Source organism: Geotrypetes seraphini, chromosome 15, assembly GCF_902459505.1.
Source record: "Geotrypetes seraphini chromosome 15, aGeoSer1.1, whole genome shotgun sequence".
Lineage (NCBI taxonomy): Eukaryota > Metazoa > Chordata > Amphibia > Gymnophiona > Dermophiidae > Geotrypetes > Geotrypetes seraphini.
Genome location: NC_047098.1, coordinates 66,257,588 through 66,283,958, shown reverse-complemented (window position 1 = coordinate 66,283,958; position 26,371 = coordinate 66,257,588). Strand labels below are relative to the sequence as shown.

General features: G+C 41.2%; 1 protein-coding gene across 4 annotated transcripts in view; it reads left to right on the top strand.

Annotated features, from left to right (window-relative positions):
• The window catches only part of LOC117348777 (GAS2-like protein 2A), a 67,215-nt gene that overhangs the window by 16,103 nt on the left and 24,741 nt on the right, over positions 1–26,371 (top strand). Inside the window, exon 1 of one of the 4 annotated variants that reach the window (XM_033921240.1) lies at positions 23,093–23,860. The exons of 2 other annotated variants lie outside the window; for them this stretch is intronic. In XM_033921240.1, coding sequence (XP_033777131.1) covers positions 23,647–23,860 — 214 coding nt within the window. In that variant the 5' untranslated portion in view covers positions 23,093–23,646. Of the gene's footprint in view, positions 1–23,092; positions 24,005–26,371 lie in introns of those variants that run through there. One more of the 4 variants, XM_033921239.1, reaches the window with a different exon arrangement.

Below are 26,371 nucleotides of genomic sequence, written 5' to 3'. Positions count from 1 at the left end.
GAGCCGATAATAAAAACAGGTTTTGGACGTATTTCTAAACGACCTAGGCCTTCATAGTGCCGCTCAACGTCCAAAGCTAAACGGGGCGTTTCAGGAGGCGTGTCGAGGGCGGGAGTTGGGTGGGACGTGGGCCGGCTTAGACTTAGTCATACAGCATGTATAACCGAAAGTTTAACAACAGAGCCTAGACGGAACTTGGATGTTGTGACTTAGACCATGTAAAACATGGTCTAAGTCACAAAAACCCACCTAAACTCACCAGATAAGCATTGCAAACACATAACACAGACCCCCACACACTACCCTAGTGATCACCAACTCCCCCATCCCCATAAAAATTTTATTCACAACTTTAAATTTCAGCCTTCAGACCATCATCAACTGGCCGCCTGGCATAGAAAAGCCTAATCGTCCAGCCCAGAGGCAGCTTAAGTCATCTTGGGGGTGGGTTAGGGACCCATAGAAAAGACGACCTATGCCCACAAGCCCCTGTAATCACTGCATTGATACTTAAACATGTGCACTGCCCTATACACCCCCAAAATCCTTTTGTACTGGCATATAATTGGCTCCTGCAGCCATAAGGGCTATTGGGGTAGTAGATAAGTGGGTCTAAGGAATTCTGGAGGTGGTTTGGGGGGCTCACTGTCACCTATATGGGAGCTGTAGTGAGGAGAAGCCATGGCACCCTTTTTGTGAAGTTCACAGCAGTGCCCTGTAAGGTACCCCACTATTTAGGTGTCAGTCCATCACTTTGCAGACCCCTCCCACGTCCAACAGGGCTTGTTCTAGGCGTTTTGGACTTGGACGGAAAGTTGGATGGAAATATGGTATAAAGATTGATGATTTAGTGGCTTGGACGATCAGATCGGCAGGACGTATAATTAGACGATTTTCGAAAGTCAAAGTTGGATGTATCTTTTGAAAATGTCTTAGGCTCTTTTTAACTTTGGACGACTTGCGAGATGGACGTAAACGGACTTAGACATCCCTTTCGATTATGCCCCTCTATTTGTTTAAGAAGTGATTTAAGTAATAATGGCTCTTTTATATTATCATTATTGTTTTATGAATGGATATTCCCAATATTGTACTGGATAGTACTGAACTTATTTGGTTGAAGCAGTCTATAAATAAATAATTATTATTCAATTTGCCATTTCCAAGCTTACCTTGTTGGTTGCATTTATGGCTCTTTTTGGTCATTTTACTATTGTTCTGCTGTTAGCAAATTGTAAGTTTTATGTCACGTTTTACCTACTGTGTACCACCTTGGGCGAAGCTCTTCATAAAGAGATGCCAATAAATAAATAAGCAAAATAAAGAATTCTGCAAAACTATTATTCTCAACATTTCCTGCTATCCACAAATATCTCTGTATAAATATTTGCACACCTCCAAAAACTATAGGAGCACTACTTTATTGAATCCCCCACCCCCCACTACCCTAGCATGAAAAGCGACATTCCATGCAAGGAAGCTCCCTATTATTTTCGTGATGGCATGATAATGGTCCATCATTATTTAGTGACTAACATATTAAAAATGTTTATAGGTCAGATAAATCAGCATGGAGTCACCTGCTGTTTTATTCACGTTTAGTATTCCAGCTGTTTTAGTCATTGTTTGACCTTTTAGAAATGCATAAGGCTTTGTAAGATATTTGATTGCAAAGTCTGTTTTAAATCGTTTTATGAAAATACATTTTCTTCTATTCAGAAAGGCATGTTAGAGGTCGGAGTCAAAGATGATTCCAAGGTTACAAGCAGAGGAGATAGGAACAATAACAATATTATTTACAGAGACAGAGAATGGAGGGTGAGGAGCAAAGGGTTTAGGAGGACAGAGGAGCAGCTCATTCTTGGGCATGTTTAGCTTCAGGTGGTGACTGTACATCCAGGTAGCAATGTCTGACAAACAGGCAGACACTTTTTCTTGGAGTTTTGGTGAAATCTCGGGTGTGGAGAGGTAGATCTGTGAATCATCAGCATATAGGTAATATTGGAAGCCATGGGAGGAAATCAGGGCACCAAGGGAACAGATGTAGAGTGAAAAGAGAAGAGGTCCTAAGACAGAGCCCTCGGGTATACCAACTGCTAGAAAGTTTGCAGCCAAGGAGGATCCACCAGTGCATACATTAAAGGTGCAATGGAAGAGGTAGGAGGCAAACCAGGATAGGACAGATTCATGGCATCCAATCGAAGACAGTGTATTAAGGAGTAGGCAGTGCTTAACAGTATCAAAAGCAACAGATAGGCCAAGAAGGATGAGGATTGAGTAAAGTCTGGCTAGGAGCAGGTTACCTCAGACTTTGGTAAGAGCAGTCTCTATGGAGTGTAGGAGGCGAAAGTCAGATTGAAGGGGATCAAGAATCAATTGAGATGAAATGAAGTAATAGGAGACAGCACGCTCAAATAGCTTGGATGGGAATGGAAGAAGGGAGACAGGGTGATAGTTGGAGGAGAAGTTGGGGTCCAGCATGGGTTTTTTGAAAAGGGGCTTAATCACCATGTGTTTGAAGACCTCAGGAACAGTTGCAGTAGAAATCGATAGGTTGAGGATATGATAAAGAGGTATAAAATACTGAGTGGAGTGCAATAGGTAGACATGAATCGCTTGTTTACTTTTTCCAAAAATATTAGGACTAGGGGGCAGAAACAGAAGCTACTGAGTAGTAAATTTAGAACAAATCAGAGAAAATATTTCTTTACTCAACAAGTAATTAAATTCTGGAATTCATTGCCACAGAGTGTGGTAAAAGCAGTTAGTTTAGCAGGGTTAAAAGAGGGTATGGTGTGGATAATGTTCCGGAAAAAAAAAAAGCCCATACGCTATTATAAGATGGACTTGGGAAAATCCACTTCATATTTTTAAGACAATCAATTTAAAATCTGTTTAAATCTCTGGAATCTTGCCAGGTACTTGTGACCTGGATTGACCACAGTGTTATTCAAAGTACTAGGTCAAAGTACTTAAGTAGAAGTATTTAAGTACAGTGAAGAATACATTTAAAAATGTACTTAAAGTAAAAAAGTTATTGACTAGCATAATACTTTTGAGTAAAATGTAAAAGTACCACGACTCCTATGCCAACAATTTTATTGCTCTAAAGTTCAATCCACTTTACTTTTGGTAAAATTAAATTTTTGAAAATATCATTTATGTGGGTTCGCTTGTGAGTCATTAATCCTGCATAGCTGAAAAGGTGTTCAACAACTGCATATGCAGGAAGTGTTTTATTCCAACTGAATAATCCAATTCCTGTTCCTTTGGTCTGTCCCAGCATGGCAACACTTATGTCTTTATGCTCCCTTGACAGTCCGGAAACTTCAGTGCAGAGAAAAGCTAATGCAGAGGTGACCTTGAGGTGCATGGGCACAGGTTGTCCCGTATGAGTGTTGGGGTAGACTAGTGGAAGGGCTGCAGCTGTTGGCATAGAATGTGAATAGCTTCCTAGTTGAATCTGAAGCGCCGTAAGCACTGATCATCGATGAATTCCAGAAACGGTGTCCTGTGATAGTGATGGGGCCTATTGACTCTTCTCTCCCCAGTGTGCCTCACGCAAATGGCCTCTGCAGCCCAGACCTTCAGCCAGTTTATGGTTTAGACATCCGACCACTCCCCAGCACCAGAACCCACCACCAACAATGTGATAGTGACAGACCTCTCAGATAGCACCTCATTTGCACACACATGCAGGCATAGTCACAGACTATACGTAGGGCTAGGGCAGTGTATCATAAACTGTATGAAACACCGGCGAGGAGGAGAGGTGCCGGTGCCAGCTGACTGCCTACAGGATGTGCCTCTTGCGCCTCTCTGCACCTCTCCTCCTTTCACATCATAGAAACATAGAAACATAGAAATAGAAGGCAGATAAGGGCCACGGCCCATCTAGTATGCCCACCCCAATGACGCTCCCCTACCTTTCTCTGTGAATAGATCCCACGTGTCTATCCCATTTGGCCTTAAAATCAGGCACGCTGCTGGCCTCAATAACCTGAAGTGGAAGACTGTTCCAGCGATCAACCACCCTTTCAGTGAAAAAGAATTTCCTGGTGTCCCCGTGCAGTTTCCCGCCCCTGATTTTCCACGGATGCCCCCTTGTTGCCGCGGGACCCTTGAAAAAGAAGATATCTTCTTCCACCTCGATGCGGCCCGTGAGATACTTGAATGTCTCGATCATGGAAGGCAGGGGGAGATGCATGGGGAGAAAGAAATGCTGCACAAGATAATGGAGGGGAGGAAGGAAGAGATGCCGCATGGAAGAGAATAGAGAGGTTTGGCCCAGGTCACAAGGTAGGGAGAGAAAGAGAGACAATGGGGAAAGAAATGTTGGATATAGCAGTAGAAGGGAAGGTACAGAGATGGAAGATGGATGGTGAGCATGGAGAAAGAAGAAATCATCAATTGGGCAGAAGACCCTGGTGAGCAAGTTAACAGACAGACAACAATAGGTAGAAAAAATAATTTTGCTGTTACAATATGTCAGATTGGTGTCAGAGCTGGTGTTAGACAGCAGGTGTGAACTAGAACCTAAAAGAGAGAGGAAAAGTCTTTTTTATTTATTTTGTTTACATCACAGAGCCGGAGTGGGGTTGGAGAGGTTGTAACCTTAGACTTCTACTAAGGGGTCCTTTTATTAAAGTGTGCATTTAGCGCGGGCTAAATCGATTAGCGTACCTTAATAAAAGGACTGCTAAGTATCTTAATCAAAAATTTGGCCTGCAACTTAGCCTATGTTTTAGATTTCGGCCCCTTATGCGAGTGAGTTTGACACCCCTGCCTTAGGGGCTCTTTTACTAAAGCTTCGCGTATGCTAACAGAATCATTATGCATTAGGACCTAAATTCTCTATAGTGTACTGTAAGTTAGGTGGCAGTTGGTACCCCCACCACCACCTAAATTAGGGCTCCTTTTACAAAGCTGCATTAGGCTTTTTTATTGCCAGCCGTGGTGGTGTTAGTTCCAACGCTCATAGAGGCACCAGAAACATAGGCCTGTAAAACTCTGGCTTACGTTTCTGGTGCCTACTTTTGACTTGGCCGTGATTCTCTAAACAGCACTGTTGCGGGATTGACATCCGATTGATGCCTCTTTTCTAGTAGCGCTGTTTAGAGAATTCAGCTCTAAATGCTAAGAAGCCCATTATATACTTACGAGTTTCTTAGCTTTTAGCGTGCGCTAATTCCATTAGTAAGCACTACAATTTAGTGCAAGAGCTTGTTAGCTTCAGCACCCAGGGGCCCCTTTACTAGAGCTTAGTAAATACTAATAGACATCATTATGTGTTAAGTGCCACGTTGCCCATAGGTAAAAGATAGACATGCAGCATTTAGTGTTCGCTAATATCTGTTATCACGCTCTAAGCTGCAGTAAAAGGGTCCCTTAATTACCAAAGCAGTGATTCATCTTTCATAAGGAAGGAGAGGCCATTTGGGCTCAAGAACATTGTTTAATTATTATTTTTACTTCTTTGCGACACCATTTTCTTAATGTTTGATTTTAGGGGGGGGGGGAGCTTTTCACAGATCTATCCCCACCAATACATATTATTGGATTTTCAACTGAAAAAGTGATGCACATTAGCTAGTCAGCGTTTTCACAAGAATTATTTGCCAAACCAAACTGGGCGTGGTACTTAGAAACTCCTAGATTGGGCGTAGATTACCTCCAGGCAGGATGAAGCAAGGTTTTGTTTAGTGTCAAGAGTCCCTCCTGTATTGGTGAGACGCTGTGACTCAGTGTTTATCCAGCAAAATATTAATTGAAGTATCTTTTTGTGTGTGTGAGAGAGAGAATTCATGCATCTTCCTTCAGAATTTTTTGGCCTGGTTTAATATATATACTGCACGTCTTTGCACTTTAGTTAATCTGATGGCATAAATTTGTCATCATGCTATCATTTGTGTCTGCTATAATTTGAGAACTGAATGGCACTCACTTTACTGAAACACACTGAAATACGGCTTAGCGTGTTTTTAATGTGGGATTTTCCTAAATGCTATGTCCATATTTAAAATGACAGTATTTTAAGGGATTGGAATTACTGATACTATGCTTCAGTGGTTTCAGTCTTATTCAAAATATTAACAACTAAAGTCCCATCATTCCTAGAAAAGTATATTATTCCATATATTCCTACTAGAAGTTTGAGATCAGAGGAGACAAACCTTCTAGCAATTCCATAGCTTAATATAATAAATACAAGACAAGATACGATCTTTGCGGTTACAGCACCCAGAATATGGAACTCTTTACCATCATTTAAGGAAGAAAAATCGCTAAGTAAATTTAAGTATAAGGATTGATAATGATTTTCTTTTTCTTTTGAGGTAGGAGGGTGGGGAGGTTTGTTATGAAATTGATTTAGGGATTTTGTTTAGAGAATTCTTGAAGGTATCTAATTTATTGAGTTTTAGATGGGAGGGTGGGGGGAAAATAAGTTTTCATTAATACGTGTAAGTTTAATGTGCTTTACTGTTAATATCATATTTACTGGTGTGCACAATTGATGTTTGGAAATTGAATAAAGATTTAAAAAAAAAATAAAAAAAGAAACATTTAAATATTAAGTAACATAAACACTAATATGAAAATTGAAAACTAAGGACTCCTTTTAGGAAGTCGCATTAGCAGCTTCAGCGCACACAACTTTTAATCACGCGTTAATCCCCGCGCTAGCTGAAAAACTACCGCCTACTCAAGAGGAGGCGGTAGTGGCTAGCGTGGCCGGCAGTGTAGCGCGCGCTATTATGCGCGTTAAACCGCCAACGTGGCTTCGTAAAAGGAGCCCTAAATCATAAAGAATTTGCAATTATTAGACCCTAATATGGCCTTGGGGAGAAACAAGAAAATAAGATAAGGAGATCTCTTATTAACAATGAAAATAAATATTAGGAAAAGGCTTAACGTGAATCATACCAGCCTATTTTCTCTGAAGTCCTAATTTCATACATTCATTACTTTTTGTGTGTCCAAAAAATTTCAAAGCTGCTCTGGTGCGAAAAACACATATTTAGTCCCAGCATATTTTATTTGACACTTACAGGGTTGATTTAATAAAAAATTTGCTCCCATTTTTACTATTTCTTCCTGCATGGCTAAGAATAATTTTCTGTGGTCTCGAGTTACCTTTGTAACATCGGGAAAAATCCAAATTGTTTGACCCATGAATAAACTTTGAGAAGAAAGAAAAAAAAGCCTTCATAATTGAATTTAAGTCCCGTTCAAAGGCTAATGATGCAACCAAAGTTCCTCGGTATTCGATCTCCTCCTGGGAATTCTCCAATATATCAGTTAAGTTGTTGAAATCAATTTGCTGAGTTGTTTCTTGTTGATTTTCAGGCATATTTACTTTTCTTTTAGGTAAGTAATAAATTCCATTTACAGGAGGCATCATTTCAGAGGCATATTTCAAGTTTTCCGTTAAAATATTTTTTAAACAGATCTAAAGAAGTAGATAAAACAGACTTAGGAAAATTTATTACTCATAAATTAAGCCTCCGATTAAAATTCTCCAGCTGCTCAATTTTTCTTTGTAGAAAGACTCTATCCTTAACAACAGTAGCAGAAATGTTTTGTAAAGAGGAAATTTCTTTACTCATCTGAGCCAGTTTAGAGTCTGTTTCAATTTTAATACTTTGAACTGAAATCAGATAATTCGTCCAATTTACTCACTACTTTGGAGATAGTGCTGGCAGATTTAGTTGCTGCAGCTTCTAATTTTTGGAGCAGTCTTCAGATAATTGGTAAAGTTGCCAGTGAGGAGTCGGTTCTCTCTGCTCCTCTACTTGACGTCTTTTCGGCTTCCTGGGTAACATGGGGTCCTCCTTCAGTTTGCATCAGGCTCGTTAGGTACTCAACATTCTCACCAATCATGTCCTCCTGAGCTGGATTGGGTGGTGAACGGGCTTCTAGGGGGAGGACAATGATGTTTCCAACCCCCAAGCCTCCGATGGCTCCCTCCACTGGAACCAGTCCATCGAGACTTGCCCACGTGTAGAAGGATCCACTCAGACAACCCCCTTGCGTTTGCTGTGAAGCATCTTTTCAACTCCCTGTAGGAGAGAATGTAAATTCCACGGTCGATAAAGGCATGACCAGAAGGTATTGCAAGGTAAGACAGAATTCCAGTTCCTAGCTGCTATCACGCCGCCACCATCTTGCTTTTCCTCCGCCAGCATAAGACCCTGTTTTTAAATTGTTAATCGCTTTGAATTTATGATATTGCGATACATCAAAATTTTAATAAAACTTGAAACTTTAAATTTGTTTTTGCAGGTCCCATATTCCTGAAAAAAAGTACTAACTCTCCCCCCTCCCCCAATTACCACAAAGCTCTTTAACACATTTTGTGGTAAGGCTTTTTGGCTCGCTAACTGCATATTATATAGATCCTTTTATCACAAACTACAGAGTCTTCAAGGCTATACAAGATTTTAGGATTTTATCATGCATCTTCTATATTATAAGAAGACACCCACAAGAGAAGTCCAAAATGGTACCTATTTTATTAAAAGGTAACACAACTGCCTTTGTGCCTTTACACAATAGCTCCCATGTCCTGCCACTGGAAGTGCATGAATGCCAATGTGCAATAAGAAAGGAGTAAATGCGTTCATATTCTCTGTGCATATACTCTGATTCTCTATACAGTAAACTACGCCGGTCTTCAAACTAAGCCATGGGAATGTCTACTTTTGAAATCAGTAAACAAGTAGGCACATGTTTCCCCTCTCAATGTCCATCCTCAGCTCTGCAACCCAGTCGAGTTGTCAGGATTTCCACAATGAATAGGCATGAGATCTATTTGCATACAATGGAGGCAGGGCATGCAAATAGATCTCATGCCTATTCATTGGGGAAGTCCTGAAAACCTGACTCAGTTGCAGCCCTCAAGGCCCGACATTGAGCCTCAAGAGCAGTCACACAAGTTTCGAAATGCCCCTTTCCGTATGTAATACAAACTTTACAAGCAAAGAAAGGTTTTAGCAAATTACTCCCTAAAGCGGTATCTTCATTGACTTTCATGTTGTCTTGCGTGGTTGGTGTTTTGAGTTTTGGTTTTATTTTATTCAGTTTCATTTCATTAATTTTGGCATTCACTAACCTTCAAATGCCTTTGAAAATCTCCCTCCATAACTTTCAGAAAGCTAAAGCTATTACATTGCATCATTTTCAAATCGAATGCTACACCCATTCAGTTGGCAACAATTCAATCATCTTAAATCTAGGCACGAGAACAAAAAAAAAAAAAAAGAGATTTCTTTAGCCATCTTTAATGCCTCTTTTGGATGACATAGATGAGCTGGTAAGGAGAGTTAAAGCTTTCAGGCTCTTGAGTCTGCTGTTATTCCTCCACATTCCTATTTATCCTCTTTCTTATGCATTTTACCGATAGAATACCGAGGAGGTGCTGAAAGGTTCTCAGCCCAACCAACCCACTTCCTAAATTTTGAGCGTTATTTTGCCACTGTACCTGAAAAGAGTGTGGTCTTATTTTGTTAAGTGCCAATTTGCAGAAATGAAATTCAGTTTTTTTCACATTGTTTCCGATCATCGATTGAACCATATTCACATCATTCTCTTCTTGATTGGGCTGAGAACTTTCCAGCACCCCCCCAAACTATAATTTATGTATGTTGCATATCACACGCACCTAACATTGACTGGCATAAATGATCACATCTATATGTACGCATCCCTATTTGGATTTTATATGCCATATCAGAATCTCAGCACCCAGAGGACATTATTGAAGTGGCACCAGATTATAGAATTCACACCCTAATATAGTGTACTTCAAGGCAAGGCTCGGGGGTAGCCCCCATCATCTTTGAGGGGGGGGTCTGCTACTCTGCTTCTCTACATGTATATCAAATTTTAAAATAAAGATAATGCTACTTTGATGTGTTGTTCATTAGATCCAACTCCTGTTCGGAAATACTTCAATGTATGACATACCATGTGGCTTCTTTCTGTTTGACTTGGATTACAAGAGTTACCTTCCAAAAGCAATAAAATTAGCCTGATATGTTTCTGTACTTGTAACAGGCTGTGTTCCACCATATAGAACATTTGGAAAATGTATGTATAGAAGAAAATAACTTAAAGGTTAATAAAGCAAGTTGTAGAAGACATTACAAATGTTTTGTTAAACTTGTGCCAGTAGTTTTTCTTGGCCTTGTGATGTAGCCATGGACATAAGACATTTCTCTTTAAAATTCAAAAACAAAGCCAGCGGAAGAAGCTCTCCCTCTCATCTGAATAGGAATCCAGGTAGAACTGGATGTACTGTGAAAGTGATACACAACTGGTATCATTTTTTTTAGTCAAGTTTATAATTTTATTGGCACAGGCTGCATTGCTTTTTTGCCAAATGCTCCACGATGGAGCATATTCCTTTTCCAGGGGCCCTTTCTGGTTCAGGTTCAGTTATGTGGCTTCTTTTTCCCTTTACCCTTTTAATATACATTGAATTTTGTGGCTTATAATTGCAATTTTCATTTAGTGGCTTGTATCAATTAGAAAAATGGAATATTAATGTAAACAATACCTTTGAATAGGTTAGTTATTTCTCTGAAGTATGGCAAGTTCAAAGTAAAACTGGCTTAGCAGCTTTATTGGGCGGGTGCTTAGCTGACTAATTAGGCCCTGAGCATTGAAACCATCAGACCCCACCCTACCACGCCTGGACATTTTATCTACATGTGTACAACTGGAAAAACAGACTGCATGTTGCCTCTCCAACTGTCTTTGTCATGAACTATGTGTGCATATAAGTCGATCTTTCTTGATTCACCTGTTAGGGCTGCAGCTTTGACTTTAACTGTGCTATATTTTGATATTCATGTTTAGCAACTCACTACTGCATGATGACACTACTCTCTTAAATTCTACTATTCTTCTGTGTTTTTTAAAGCTCCACCTTCTAGTTGTTGCAATCAGAACACACCTGCTTCTATCACAATACACCAGAACGGTACTTGCCTCTAAGCTAAGCAGGAGTCTTCCAACTGCATTGATGCCAGGGGAGGTGGGTGTTTCAATATTATGTTTCCAACCACTAGGGACAGCCGGGTTCTCCGGAGTCCTGCAGAGCCTGTTTCACCCTCACAATTGAAAATGTGATAGTGAAATAGCACCCTCCACTGGCAGAACTGTAGGTGGAGGACTTCCGATCAGCTTAGAGCAGTGATCTCAAACTCAAACCCTTTGTAGGGCCACATTTTGGAGTTGTAGGTACTTGGAGGGCCACAGAAAAAAAATAGTTAATGTCTTATTACAGAAATGACAATTTTGCACGAGGTAAAACTCTTTATAGTCTATAAATCTTTCCCTTATCTCTTAAAGGAAAGATTTATAAACTATAAAGAGTTTTATCTTATTTCATACCAAAAGCACAAGTTTTTGATACAAACTTTCCAGTCATTCAACACACAAGAAGCTCCTTTTGTAAGACTTCCAAGAAGGGGATCTGCCAGGACAATCCCGCATAGGATTCCAACAATAGTCTGCCATCATGTGTGCAATGCATCCCATCTTCCTTGGTATCTGGCTTCCATTATTCTTATGTCTTGGTGAAATCTTTCACCTTGCTCTTCGCTTAAGTCACTAAGGTCCTCTGGAAAGTGATCTAAGTAACTGTGCAGATAATAGACTTTAAAACACTTATGTTTAGGGTTACTAGATTTTCTGGAATGAAAATCTGGACCCATGGCCCCACCCTCAGGCCTGCCCCATTCAACCCGAGTTATACCCCATTCCATATATCTACCACCCTTTCTGTAAAAAAAAAAAAAAAAAAAATTTCTTTAGATTACTTCTGAGCCTATCACCAAGAAGAAAATTAACCATCCATAGGCCATAGTCATCGGAACGCTTTTTTGTTTGGGGGGCCCCGCAAGCTCCACTCCAGACCCCGCCGCCATACTAGTACTAATTATAATACAATTTTTCCATATATACACACACAACATAATCTTATTAACAATACATAATGGTTAATCACAAAATTAAACTACAGAAAGCACACTGTATGTTTCTCAACATTCACTCCTACCAGAACACCTGGCCTTGGTCACACATGCAGAACACAGATAACCCCTATGCAAATACAGGACCACAGACTAAAAGTACTAATGTATACAAACAAAACCTAAAGATGCAAGACTCTGCATGCAGTACAACCCCCAGAGAAATAGAAACAAATGCATTTCTTCCTGAACAGAGCAAAATATAGACAGCAGATGTCATTTCTCAAAACTGACACAATTCAATCACTAAATTGAAAATAAAATCATTTCCCCTACCTTTGTTGTCTTGTGATTTTGGTTTTCAAACCATCTTCCCAGTTTCTGGCTGCATTTCCTTCTGTCTGTTCTCTTAACTGTGTATCCAGGGCCACCTTATCCATTTTCTCTCCTTCACTTTCTGCCATACATCCATCTTTGGCAAATAAGTAGATCAGGGGGACCACAAGTTCAGTACTTGATGTGTTGTTGGTGATTAAAGAAACTATAGCAAATATAATGCAAAATCACTCACATATATTCAATGGTATTTCTTGAGAATCATAACGAAAACAGTGCTCGGAGACATGGGGGTGAAAACAAGGGGCAAACCCCAAAACTATCACCTCACCACCCAATCATCGCATATTCAATATATTTAGTTGATTTTGAAAAGTCTTTGAAGCTGTGTACCCACAGGTTGTCACTTTCAGAACTTGTTCAAAAAATATTCAGAAGACAAACTTATCTTGAATTACAGGTTCTGACGTGGCCCGTTTCGATTCTGCATCAGGGAACCAAAATCTGAATTCAAAGTGTTACTTCAAGGGTGAAAATGTCTCAAAAACTTAGATTCATTTAGAGCTGTAACCAGAAAGTTTCCTCCCTTCACCAGAGTTAACTTTTTTTTTTTTTTTTAATCTTTATTTATTTTCAAACATACAATAAGTGTATCAATATGTTAAAACAAATAATCATAAACATATCACTTAATAATCATCAATATTACAAATAATTTGCTATTATCTTCCACCCTTCCCACCCATTTCTATTATATAATCAAATACCTTGTATAATATATAATAATAAAATCATAAAATTATCCCCCCCACCCCCCTCATAATTGAACCAGTGAAATTAAGGGAAAAAATATCATCTAATCAGTACAATATTTTGTTAATGGCTCCCACACATCTTGAAATTTCCTAAAACATCCTCGCTGTATTGCAATAAATCTTTCCATTTTATATATATGACATAGGGAATTGCACCAAAAATTATAATTTAGTCTACTCCAGTTCTTCCAATTATAAGTAATTTGTTGAATGGCAACCCCAGTCACTATAAGCAACAATTTGTTATTATTTGAAGAAATCTGACTTTTTGCTCTCATTGCCATACCAAACAGCACAGTATCATATGATAATGCCACTGGGTTGTCTAATAAACAATTAATTTGGAGTTAACTTTTAACATTCAACTTTCTTCCATTTTTCTGCTTTCTTCTCAAAATCTACTTTTCCATGCCTTTCCTTCCCATCTATCCATGTGTACCATCTCCTCCCTCTTTCTTCTCCCCTACTCCCATCTATCCATAAGAAGCATTTCTTCTCATCTCTTCCCTGCTGCAATCATTGCTGTGCACCATCTCCTCCCTCTGTCTCCATTATGAGAGTGATGTCTGATGAAAGAGTGCGGTGCAGAAACCAATGGCTTTGGTCTTAGTGGCGTTCAGGTTCAACTTGTTGTTCGTTGCCCAGGTTTAAATTTTATTTAAATTGTTTGAAATTTTTTCGGCAATATTGGAATGGTTATTGGTTATGGGGATAAGGAGGTGGATGTTGTCGGCATACGATAGTATAATTTCATCTTCCATTTTGATGTGGCCCAATGAGCTCATGAATAAATTGAATAGGATGGGGGATAATGGGGAGCCTTATAGAATACCACAGAATGCCTTCCAAGGGTTGGAGTACGATTCTTGTCTTTTGACCATATGTTTGCAATTTTGTAGGAAGTCTGCGAACCATTTCAGTACAGTTCCTGTTATTCCGATTTCCAAGAGTTTGGTTAGTAGTAATTGGAGATCCACTGAATCGAAGGCTGTGGAGATATCAAATTGGAGTAAAATGGCCTGATTACCTGAGCTTAGTAATTGTTTGATTTTAGTGATTAAAGTGATGAGGAGGTGCTGTGCTGTTTTCGGAAGCCATATTGGGATGTATGAAGGCAGGAGTGTTGCTCTATGTATGAGGCTAGCTGCTTGCTGACGTGGGACTCGAGGATTTTAGTGAGGATCGGAATGCCAGCAATCAATCTGTAGTTAGATGCTATGGAGAAGACTGCTTGGGCTGTTTTCAGTATAGGAGTTAAGGCTATTTTACTCATTTCTTTGGGTAGGCGCCCTTGGTTCAAGGAATTATTTAGCAGGTTAGTGATCCAGTTAATGATATGATGCGGAGCTGCTGAAAGAAGGTAAGGAGGACAGATGTCCAGGGGACTGCTTCGTAAGGCTAGTTTTGATATTAGACTATTGGTATTAGTGAAGGAAAGGTTAGTGAATGAAGACCAGATCTTGTATGCATTTATGGGTTCAGTGTATTCCATATAATTGTGTTGGGATGAGTTTGATGAGGCTGTCTTGGCAACTTCCGATTGGACCAATTTGACTTTGTTGAGGAAGAAATCTGCAAGTTCTTGGGCTGAGATTTTGTTGGAGAAGGTTGCAGATTCTTGGTTTGGAGGGTTGTCAGTTGCGTACTAGGTGGAACAGTTTTTTGCTGTCAGTTGTATTACATCCTATTTTACTGGCGTAGTAATTTTTCTTTGTTTCGAATATGTTGTCTTTATATTTGTTTATGGCTGCTTTCCATTGTGTTCTGTGTTCTAGTGTCATGTTTTTCCTCCATTTCCTCTCTAGATGTCTGCATAGTTGTTTGTCTAGTCTTAAGGACTCCGTAAACCAGGGCAAAGTTTGGTTTGGTTTTATTTTGCGCAGGTGGAGGGGGGATACAGTTTCTAGGGTTTTGGCTATGATTTTGTTCCAGCTGGTTATCATTGAGGTGTTGTTCGAGGGGGAAGGGGGTGATTTTGACACTATGTTCCAGAAGAGATCAGGTCTTATTTTCCTGCGGACTAGTCTAGCATCTTTGGTGGCTTTGGAGTTCAGGTCTATGTCAATTAGATTTTGGTCGAATTCTAGGAGAAAATGATCTGTCCACGGGACAGGAGATCATTTAGCATTATTGACTGTTAGGGGGAGAAGATGCAAATAGATCTAGGGTATGGCCTGAGAGTATGATAGTGGTCTGGCTTCTCTCTCCTTCCCATTCTAGTGGTCTGACATCTCTCCCTTCTTTGAGTCATCTCTCCTCCCTCCCAGTGTAACATTTCTCCCTCCTTCCTCTCCACCATTATTATGTCCAACAATTCTCCCTTTTTCTTCCTTTCCCCATATACATCATCTCTCTTTCCCTCTCACACCACACACCTATCTTCAGCAATTTTCTGTTCCTTTTCCCTCCCCCTCCGGCAGCATTTCTTTCCCTCCCTTCCCACTACCCCACCTGTGCAGCATCTCTTTTCCTCCTTTCCTAATCCCCCCAGTCCATGCATTTGTCCTTCCCAACCCTCTCCCAGTACGTGCAGTATCTGTCTTTCCCAACCCCCTGAGCATCTGTACTCCCTGCCTTCCCAACTCCCTGCCCCAGCCCGTGGCATGTATAACATTATTTCCTTCCTCCCCCCCCCCCCCTAGTGGGACCCTGCTGCATGACCTCTTTCTTCAGCTTTCAACTCTCGACTCCCCGACTCCCAAACTCTCCCACACACCTACTTCCTCTCCGGTGTTTTTTGGTTTTTTTTAAAATCTTTGGGCAGCATTGACAAAATCATTGTCTTGCCATCGACCTGACCAGCAGCAGAAACAGGAAATCGCTGCTGAAAGAAGACTTCCAGGGCAGGCTGACGGCAAGATACTTATCACCACCCCTTTATGGTCCAGTGTCTCTCCCCCTTTTCTCAGTCCAGTCCATCTCTCTCTTTCTCCCTCTCATCAGGTGGTCCACAACTACAATACCTCACCCCCAGGTCCAGCACTCTTTAACCCCCCCCAAAGGTCCAGCAGAACAGCACCAGCACCAGCAACTCTCTCCATCTATCCTAAAGCTCCTATATCTCTTCTTTACCCCCCTCCGTGCAGTTCCAATGTCTTTCTCTTTCTCTCCCTTCCTATGGTCCAACGATCCCTCCACTTGCCTTGATTAATTGCAGTGAAAAAAAATTTGCTTATAACAGCCACTAGATGGCAGTATTGCATTTTATTTCATAAGAACATAGGAATAACGTTACTGGGTCAGACCAATGGTCCATCAAGCCCAGTAGCCCGTTCTCATGGTGGCCAATCCAGGTCACTAGTACCTGGCCAAAACCCAAGGAGAAGCAATATTCCATGCTACTGATCCAGGGCAAGCAGTGGCTTCCCTCATGTCTTTCTCAATAACAGACGAGGGACTTTTCCTCCAGGAACTTGTCCAAATCTTTCTTAAAACTAGCTACACTAACCACTCTTACCACAACCTCTGGCAATGCATTCCAGAGCTTAACTATTCTCTGAGTGAAGAAAAATTTCCTCCTGTTGGTTTTAAAAGTATTTTCCTGTAACGTCATCGAGTGTCCCCCTAGTCTTTGTAATTTTTGACGGAGCGAAAAATCGATCCACTTGTACTGTTCTACTCCACTCAGGATTTTGTAGACTTCAATCATATCTCCCCTCAGCCGTCTCTTTTCCAAACTGAAGAACCCTAATCGTTTTAATCTTTCCTCATATGAGAGGATTTTCATCCCCTTTACCATCTTGGTTGCTCTTCTTTGAACATTTTCTAGCCACTATATCTTTTTTGAGATAAGGAGACCAGAACTCCAGAAGAGATTACACCATGGAGCGATACGGGGCATTATAACATCCTTAGACTTGTAGGAGAATTATAATATATTCCGACTTAAAATAGTCTTTACAGTTCACTAAGTGGTCCTTTTACTAAGCTACGGTAAGCACTAGCACACAACTAAAAATGGCTGTGTGGGATTGGTTATTGCAGGATTACAAAATGGGAGGCAGTAAAGCCTTGATTCTCATAGGGACACTGAAAAGTTAGGCGGTGGAAGGCCTCTTACTGCTACCTAACTTAATTGGTTTAATTGGCAAAAATGCAGCAATTGCATTGTTTCAAACCAATTAAAAACTAATTTTTAAAAAATGTAGGCTCCTGCAGAACAGGCTGCCAATGTCCTATACAGAGGCACCTACAGTCATAGTGGGCGTGGCTTGCACCAGAAATGACTATAAGCGCCGGTAGGAGCTTCTGTGGCCGTGATTCGCATGTAAAGTAGGTGCTGGAAATGCAGGCCAGTAAAACCCTGGCCTACTTTACACATGGCTGAGATTCTGCAACTGGCACTGGTACATGATTGATAAGCAACTGACGCTGGTTTTGGAGGTGCCCAGTTGCAGAATCTGGCCCTAAGTGCTCATGTGCTAGTTTATTTTAATGGCAACATAAGCACATGAATGAGAAAACACATACAGTGTAAATGCCGCTGGCTAAATAACTTTCAACAGTATCCTTTTAAAGCAGTAACAACAGAACTGGGCACCTGAGATTGAAGTATTCAGAAGTTTTAAGCAGACAATCAAAACGTGGTCCATGTCAGAACCCTGAACTTATTAAGTTATTTCCTAAAAAGTATGAAAAAAGTTGAAAGGGGATAGATTCCGTACAAACGTAAGGAAGTTCTTCTTCACCCAGAGAGTGGTGGAAAACTGGAACATTCTTCCGGAGTCTGTCATAGGGGAAAACACCCTCCAGGGATTCAAGACAAAGTTAGACAAGTTCCTGATGAACCGGAACATACGCAGGTAGGGCTAGTCTCAGTTAGGGCGCTGGTCTTTGACCAGAGGGCCGCCGCGTGAGAGGACTGCTGGGCACGATGGAGCACTGGTCTGACCCAGCAGCGGCAATTCTTATGTTCTTATGAAAGTTAAAATCATTTGTACAATGATTGCACCATCAGCCTGTATTAGACAATTGATTGGGTATAAACATGTAAATCTGTAACACCAGCAAAGAGCTCCGTGTATGTCAGTATAGAGTCCATGTATTGTAATACCTCACAACTCCTTATGGGAACATCTCTGCAGAACCTAATGCATCATAACACCTTTGCAGAAGCTCATGTAAATTGCTCTGAATTGACTCCCCAGTCATTAGTAGCGGTAGAGAAGCTCTCAATAATAATAACAACTTTATTTTTGTATACCGCAATACCACAAGCAGTTCAGAGCGATTTACAGAAGAAGAGACTGTACACAGACAGCGATGTTACAGAAAATATTTTCAATTACATTAGTAAGCTGAGAGAGGTTAGGTATATCCAGAAGAATATCAGAGAATACAACAAGGCAGGAAGGAGTCAGAGAAATTTATCAGAGATAGGTAGAAGATAAGTTGTATTTCTATCTCGGGGTTTCCGAGCACAAATCACATCCACAATATATTGTTACTGCCTTAAAAGGGTATTGTTGAAAATTTAGCCAGTGGCGTTTACACTGTATGTGCTTTTACATTCAGTTACCATTGCCATTGGCGTACTATTAGTGATTTTCTCCCTGTTTTTTTGTTTTAATGAACATTAGCACATGGCCCTTAATAAAAAATTTTAAAAAAGGAAATCATCCATTTTATGGATGTGATGGAAATAGCCTTACTTAGTGCATGGGAAAAACCTGTGTAAGGGCACACACACTAAGGCCACTTTTTGCTGCAGCTTCATAAAAGCTTCCCTTCCTACCCCCCCAAGATATGAATAAAACAATACCTACTAGTGCTGCCCAATTCAGGGAAAATTTTTTTCAATTTGATTCAGCTTATTGAAATCGATTTTTCGATTTAATTCAATTCACTTTTCTTTCCTAATCGGGTGGTTTTATTTCAAATGTCCTAGTGCAGGGGTAGGGAACTCCGGTCCTCGAGAGCCATATTCCAGTCGGGTTTTTAGGATTTCCCCAATGAATATGCATTGGGAGCAGTGTATGCAAATAGATCTCATGCATATTAATTGGGGGAATCCTGATGAAGACCACATACCATTTTACTAGCCTTCCTCTGGACCGACTCCATCCTTTTTATATCTTTTTGAAGGTGCTGCCTCCAGAATTGTACACAGTCTCACCAAAGTCTTATACAGAGGCATCAATACCTCCTTTTTCCTACTGGCCATACCTCTCCCTATGCAACCTAGCATCTAAGCTGTTCACTCCCTAATCTGTACCATTCCCTCTGGTTTTTGCAGCCCAAATGCATGACCTTGCATTTCTTAGCATTAAATTTTAGCTGACAAATTTCAGACCATTCTTCAAGCTTCACCAGGTCTTTCTTCATGTTATTCACACCATACTGCGTGTCTACTCTATTGCACATTTTGGTATCATTCGCACACAGGCAAATCTTACCCGACAACCCTTCAGCAGTATCATTTATAAAAACGGTAAAAAGAACAGGCCCAAGAACAGAACCTTGAGGCATACCACTGGTAACATCCCTTTCCTCAGAGCGATTTCCATTGATCACTGCCCTCTTTTGCCTTCCACTCAACCAGTTCTTGACCCAGCCCATCACTTTGTGACCCATCCCAAGGGCACTCAGTTTATTTATTAGACGTCTGTGTGGAACACTGTCAAAGGCTTTGCTAAAATCTAAATACACCACATCTAGTGCACATCCTCTATCCCAGGGGTCTCAAAGTCCCTCCTTGAGGGCCGCAATCAAGTCAAGTTTTCAGGATTTCCCCAATGAATTTGCATGAGATCTTTGTGCTTTCAATGCATATTCATTGTGGAAATCCTGAAAACCCGACTGGATTGCGGCCCTCAAGGAGGGATTTTAGGATCCCTGCTCTATCCAATTCTCTGGTCACCCAGTCAAAAAAATTAATCAGATTTGTCTGACAAGACCTACCTCTAGTGAATCCATGTTGCCTCCAGACCTGTAATCCACAGGATTCCAAAACTTGACCATTGTTTTAAAAGTGTTTCCATTAATTTGTTTACCACAGAAGTCAGACTTACCGGCCTGTATTTCCCTATTTCTTCCTTACTTCCACTTTTGTGGAGAGGGAGTACATCCGCCCTTTGCCAGTCCTCCGGTACCACTCCTGACTCTAGAGACTCGTTGAAAAGGTCAGTCAGCGGAGCTACCAGAACTTCCCTAAATTCCTTCAGCACCCTAGGATGTACACCATCCGGCCCCATTGCTTTGTCTACCTTTATTTTAGCTAGCTCCTCATGAACACAACCCTCTGAAAATCGATCAGAGTCTATTACTCCTCCATCCCTATTCACATTTGTCTTCTGCGGTCCCGTTCCTGGTGCTTCAGTTGTGAACACAGAACAAAAATATCTGTTAATCAACTCGGCCTTTTCTTTATCAGCTTCTACATATTCCTCCCCTTCACCTTTGAGTCTCACAATGCCATTTTTGCATTTCTTCCTATCACTAATATATCTAAAAAATGTCTCATCTCCCCATTTTACCATGTCAGCTATTTTTTTCTTATAGTTTATAGTTTATTTAATTTTTGATTAAACGCTTTTTCGTTTCTTCAAAGCGTTGTACAGAATATAAAATAACATTACAGCAAAAAATGTAACATTTAGAACAAACTTTCTATAAACTACATGGCTGACTACAGAACGTACTAGGTAATTCTTCCATTTGCATCTTTGCTTTCCTGACTACAAGACCAGCCTCTCTTAACTTTTCTAGATATTTTCGTTTGACTTGGACTTATTATGTGGATAAAACCAGATTTGTACACTTACATTAGTGATAAACATACTGGTCTTTCTTTGCCAGCAAGTGTTGCTATGTTACTGTGTGAAGTATTGTGCATTACTGCTTTGTCTTATTCCGTGTTTACATTTTGGTGCTAACAATGCCCACTACTGTTGCCCAAAGTAATACCTCAACAGCCATGTTGCATTTCCATCCTCTTTCGATGTAGGCATCCCTTATGTCTATCCCATGCATTTTTGAATTCACTCACCGTTTTTGACTCTACCTCCTTTCCTGGAATGGCGTTTCAGGTTTCCACTACCTTCTCTGTGAAAAATATTTCCTGGCGTTACTCCTAACTCTCCAACTGCATGCCTAAATTCTGGGACATCCCCCTCCCCCCCCCCCGCCGCCTGCCATGCCCAGGCTCCCTTCGGAGTTGCATGTGAGTTATAGATTAGGGATGTAGGACAGAAATGCACAGCCTCGGCACCCTGGGGTTGTGGGCTCAAATCCCACACTGCTCCTTGTGACCCTGGACAAGTCACTCAGTCCTCCATAGCCTCAGGTACGTTAGATAGGTTGTGAGCCCACTGGGACAGGTAGGGAAAAATACTCGAGTACCTGATTGTAAAACCGCTTAGATAATCTTGATAGGCGGTATATAAAAACCTAATAAACTTGATAAGTATGAATGACTGCTAATTAACCATTCCCTTAACTGTATCTATGACATCCTCTTAGTAACATTATATGAAAACCAGAGCTTTCTCACCAGGAAAACCCAACAACTTCTAAACTGGTTTTGTGGTCATCCTCTGTGCTAAAAGTCCTGTCTCAAAGCATCTGCAACTTATGCTGAAGGTTATCCTTTTCCAGGGAAAAATCAGCCACACATTGTTTCAGACTTTTCCGACTGCTGTCCTCTCTGGCTGATGCCCCCAGTTTTCTCCTGTTGGCCCTGGATGACAGCAATGTCTGATCTCAGCTCATCACCGAGGAGGGGGTACCTGCTGTAACAGCCCCCACCCCCAGTTGCACATGATTTGGGAACAGAAAGTGCTCTTATTAACAGAGGGCACCCAATATCCCATAGAATCACGTACAAAATTCTGCTCTCAACTTTTAAAACAGGCATCACAAATTATTCAGAATTTCTAGACGACTATTAATTCCATAAGCCCCTTCCAGAACACTAAGATCAAATACCCAACATCTCCTATCCATCCCATTGATTCATCTTATTTACAACACTTTCAACCATCTTCTCAGCCACCGTCCCTACGCTCTGGAATTCTATGCCCACAGAACTGTGAAAAGAAGCAATACTAGAGCGCTTTAAAATAAAATAAAAAATATTTCTATTCAAAGATGCCTTTAACCTGTAATTTAAACTTTTAGAACATAAGAACATAAGTAATGCCTCCACTGGGTCAGACCTGAGGTCCATCGTGCCCAGCAGCCCGCTCACGCAGCGGCCCAACAGGTCCAGGACCTGTGCAGTAATCCTCTATCTATACCCCTCTAGCCCCTTTTCCAGCAGGAAATTGTTCAATCCTTTCTTAAACCCCAATACCGTACTCTGCCCTATTACGTCCTCTGGAAGCGCATTCCAGGTATCCACCACACGTTGGGTAAAGAAGAACTTCCCAGCATTCGTTTTGAATCTGTCCCCTTTCAACTTTTCTGAATGCCCTCTTGTTCTTTTATGTTTTGAGTGTTTGAAGAATCTGTCCCTCTCTACTCTCTCTATGCCCCCCCTTGTACTACCCCTAAATGGCTCTGTCCTATTTTGACATGTAGTTCTCCCCAGTTCTCCCCCTGCATCAGTAAGTCCGTATGTCTTAATCTATGTAACCCTGTTTTTATACTTTTTATTGTATACCGCTTAGAAGTTAGATAAGTGGAATATTACATTTTAAATAAAACTTGACTTGAAACTATTTTGCTTCCAAAACAAAAACAAAGTGTAAAATCCCGAAGAAAATAAAAAAATATCCTTTAAACAACACAATGTGAAATTATTTGGGCTACACACACCCCCCCTAAATAGTTATGGCTTGTATCTAGTCAGAGTTAATAGCAGCTTTCCTGCAGGTGAATAAAACTCCGGGAATGCAGAAGTCTTGTGAAAGCAGCAGCCATCAGAATGGTTAACGGGGAGTGTTTGTAGCAAGACTTTGTCACCAAGGAGAAGGCTAAGTAGCAGGTCAGAAACCAAACAGTGCCCTGTGTGTGATCCAGGCACACTCACCTTGCTTCTGGAGCGTGAGAGGAGAGAATACTCTCTGTCCCTCACGAGAACACCTTAAGAGAATGAGAAAGTTCTGGTTAAAATGAGGAGAAAGAGCCCAGGTCTGGCCTGAAGAAATGTTACTCCAGAGTACTTGCTGCAACTGGGGGTGGGGACTGTTACATCAGGTACCCCCCTCCTCGGAGATGAGCTGAGATCAGACATTGCTGTCATCCAGGGCCATAAGGACACTACTGGGAACAGCAGTCAGAGGTTCACTACAAGAAAAGTCTGAAACAATGTGTGGCTGATTTTTCCCTGGAAAAGGATAACCTTCAGCATAAGTTGCAGATGCTTTGAGACGGGACTTTTAGCAGAGGATGACCACAAAACCAGTTTAGAAGTTGTTGGGTTTTCCTGGCGAGAAAGCTCTGGTTTTCTTATAATGTTACTTAAAATAAAAGTGGATAAAATTGAAGTTTGGAAAATATTACTTTTTTATTCTTAAAATCTCAGATTTTGTTGTTGTTGTTGCTAATTGTTTTATAAGCTAAGAATTTGTGGGGAAATGTCTGGGATCCAGGAAGCCACCGTGAAGAGCATTCGCCCCTTCAAGTCCAGTGAAGAGTACCTGTTCGCTATGAAAGAGGACCTGGCCGAGTGGCTCAATGACTTGTATGACCTGCAGATCACCGTGGACTCGTTTTTGGAGGTGCTAGAGACTGGTACCATACTGTGCCAACATGCCAACAATGTGACTCTGGTGGCTGAGGAATTTTCAAGTGAGTACCCAACGCTGGCTGAGAAACTCCAACTGCCAAAATCTAGGGTAACCGTCAATGGCTCGGCTCAACCCGGGACCTTCCAGGCCAGAGATAATGTCTCTAACTTCATCTACTGGTGCAGGAGAGAGATGGATGTCAAAGGTGAGCACTGTCCAGACCTTCAGCCTGGTCAAATCATGCTTTGGCCCCCACAGATCAGAGAAGGGCTGAATACTGAGGTAGTAATTATTTCACATTTATGAACTGTAATTCCATCAAAATAATCAGGATTGACTTTATGATGGGGCCTAAGGCTAACATGGGGGGTTTGGGTAATGCAGAAGCTAACACCGCCTCCAATTCTCCCATACCATTGATGTTGACTGGGTGGGCCTGACTCAAGTAAAGAGCCATGGCCCTCCCAGGCCCACCATGGCTAAGTCCCAGCAACTGGGTAACTAGTTACGAGCGTTCATTCTCAGCTGCCTTGTCTTACTCTCTCACTGATAACTCCTTCCTGTCTAGAATTAGACAAGCAGTTTTTTTGGTTTTCCCAATGAAAGCATTATGGTGTGTTTGTGTTTTTTCCTAAGGGATTCCTTCTAACACTGTCATACATGCAAGAGGACACAGCTAGAACTGAGGACAGCTTGTGCTAGGAAAGATACAGTGGCATTCTCATAATTCTTCTCCCTGTATACTGATGCCAAACTAATTCAGCATCAGCAGATGGAGCTCTAGTCCTGGACCCCTACCTCCCCTCCTTAAGGTATCCTGTAAGACACCCAAGTTGCTAGAGAATCCACCTTTGTGGTGGAAACTTTGAGGAGCTGCAGGTTTTTTGTTTTGCCTTCAAATATATTTTGTGGGATTTGTAGGCCATCATGCATTGGAGAAGGGGGAAAAGGGTAAATGATCAGGACAGGGTTGGCCCTGCACTAGTCGGATTAAGAATCTACTATGGGGGAAGGGGATGACAGGCAAGCAGCATTTCTTTTCCTGTTTCTTTATTTTTGATATGCCGTTTATCATACAGGTATCTAAATGGTTAACAATAAAAAAAGAAAAAGATATATTATATCTAAAGCTAAAAGCATGGGAGCATTTACACACTGACACATGAAACGAGGGGGAAATAGGAGGAGGTTTGTAAATACATCGAGATAGAAAAATAAAAATAAAGGGAGGTAAGGTCATGCATTTGGGCTGCAAAACCCTGAGGGAAGGGTACAGTTTAGGGGGTGAAGAACTTATGTGCACGACGGAAGAGCGGGACTTGGGTGCGATTGTATGTGATGATCTTAAGGTGACCAAACAGGTTGAAAAGGTGACGGCGAAAGCTAGAAGGATACTAGGTTGCATATGGAGAGGTATGGCCAGTAGGAAAAAGGAGGTATTGATGCCCCTGTATAAGACTTTGGTGAGATCTCATTTAGAATATTGTGTACAATTCTGGAGGCTGCAACTTCAAAAAGATATAAAAAGGATGGAGTCAGTCCAGAGGACACTAAAATGGTTTGTGGTCTTCGTGATAAGGTGTATGGGGGACAGACTTAAAGATCTCAATCTGTATACTTTGGAGGAAAGGCAGGAGAGGGGAGTATGATAGAGAAGTTTAAATACCTACATAATATAAATGCGCATGAGTTAAGTCTCTTTCATTTAAAAGGAAACTGCAATGAGAGGGCATAGGATGAAGTTAAGAGGCGATAGGCTCTGGAGTAATCTGAGGAAATACGTTTTTACAGAAAGGGTGGTAGATGCGTGGAACTGTCTCCTGGCAGAGATGGTGGAAACAGAGATTGTGTCTGAATTCAAGAGGACCTGGGATAAGCACGTGGGATCTCTCGGAGAGAGAAAGCGATAATGGTTACTGTGGATGGGCAGACTAGATGGGCCATTTGGCCTTTATCTGCCATATGTTTCTATGTTTCTAAGTGGAGAAGGGAAATACACTAGGGTAGGACTCGCTTCAAAAGAAGTGTTTTAATTTTCCAAAGTACTTCTGAGAGAGAAAGTGATTTTTCAAAGAGAACTAAGATTAAAGAGTATAGGCGTCTTTAAATAGAAAAGTCATAAGTTTAGTTTTAAATTTTTCTAAAGAGTTTTCTAGTCGGAGGTCCGTTGGAAGGGCGTTCCACAGAGATGTGTCAGCATTCTTCCTTTCCCCCAATTCTGCCACCACGATGTAGAATTTCAGGACCTTTAAACACAGACCCTCACTCATTCATTGCCATGTGCCGCTGTCTTTCTCTAACAAAGCAGGATGGTTCAGCACTTGAGCACAGACTTGTGTTTAAAGGCCCCATCCTGACATTGTGTTTATTTGCTGCTTGGACCAGGGAGGTAGGACAGCAGCAGTAGGATAAAGGGGAGAGAAGATGGGGAGGTGGATGCTGAATGGGAGGGGGGGTAAGGAGGGAAAATGTGTATGGTGCCACCCAAGGAGGGTGGGCAAGGGTAGGAGAGATGCTACATTATGGGGAGATTAAGAAAGGAAAGGGGAAATGTGAGATGATGGGGAGGAGG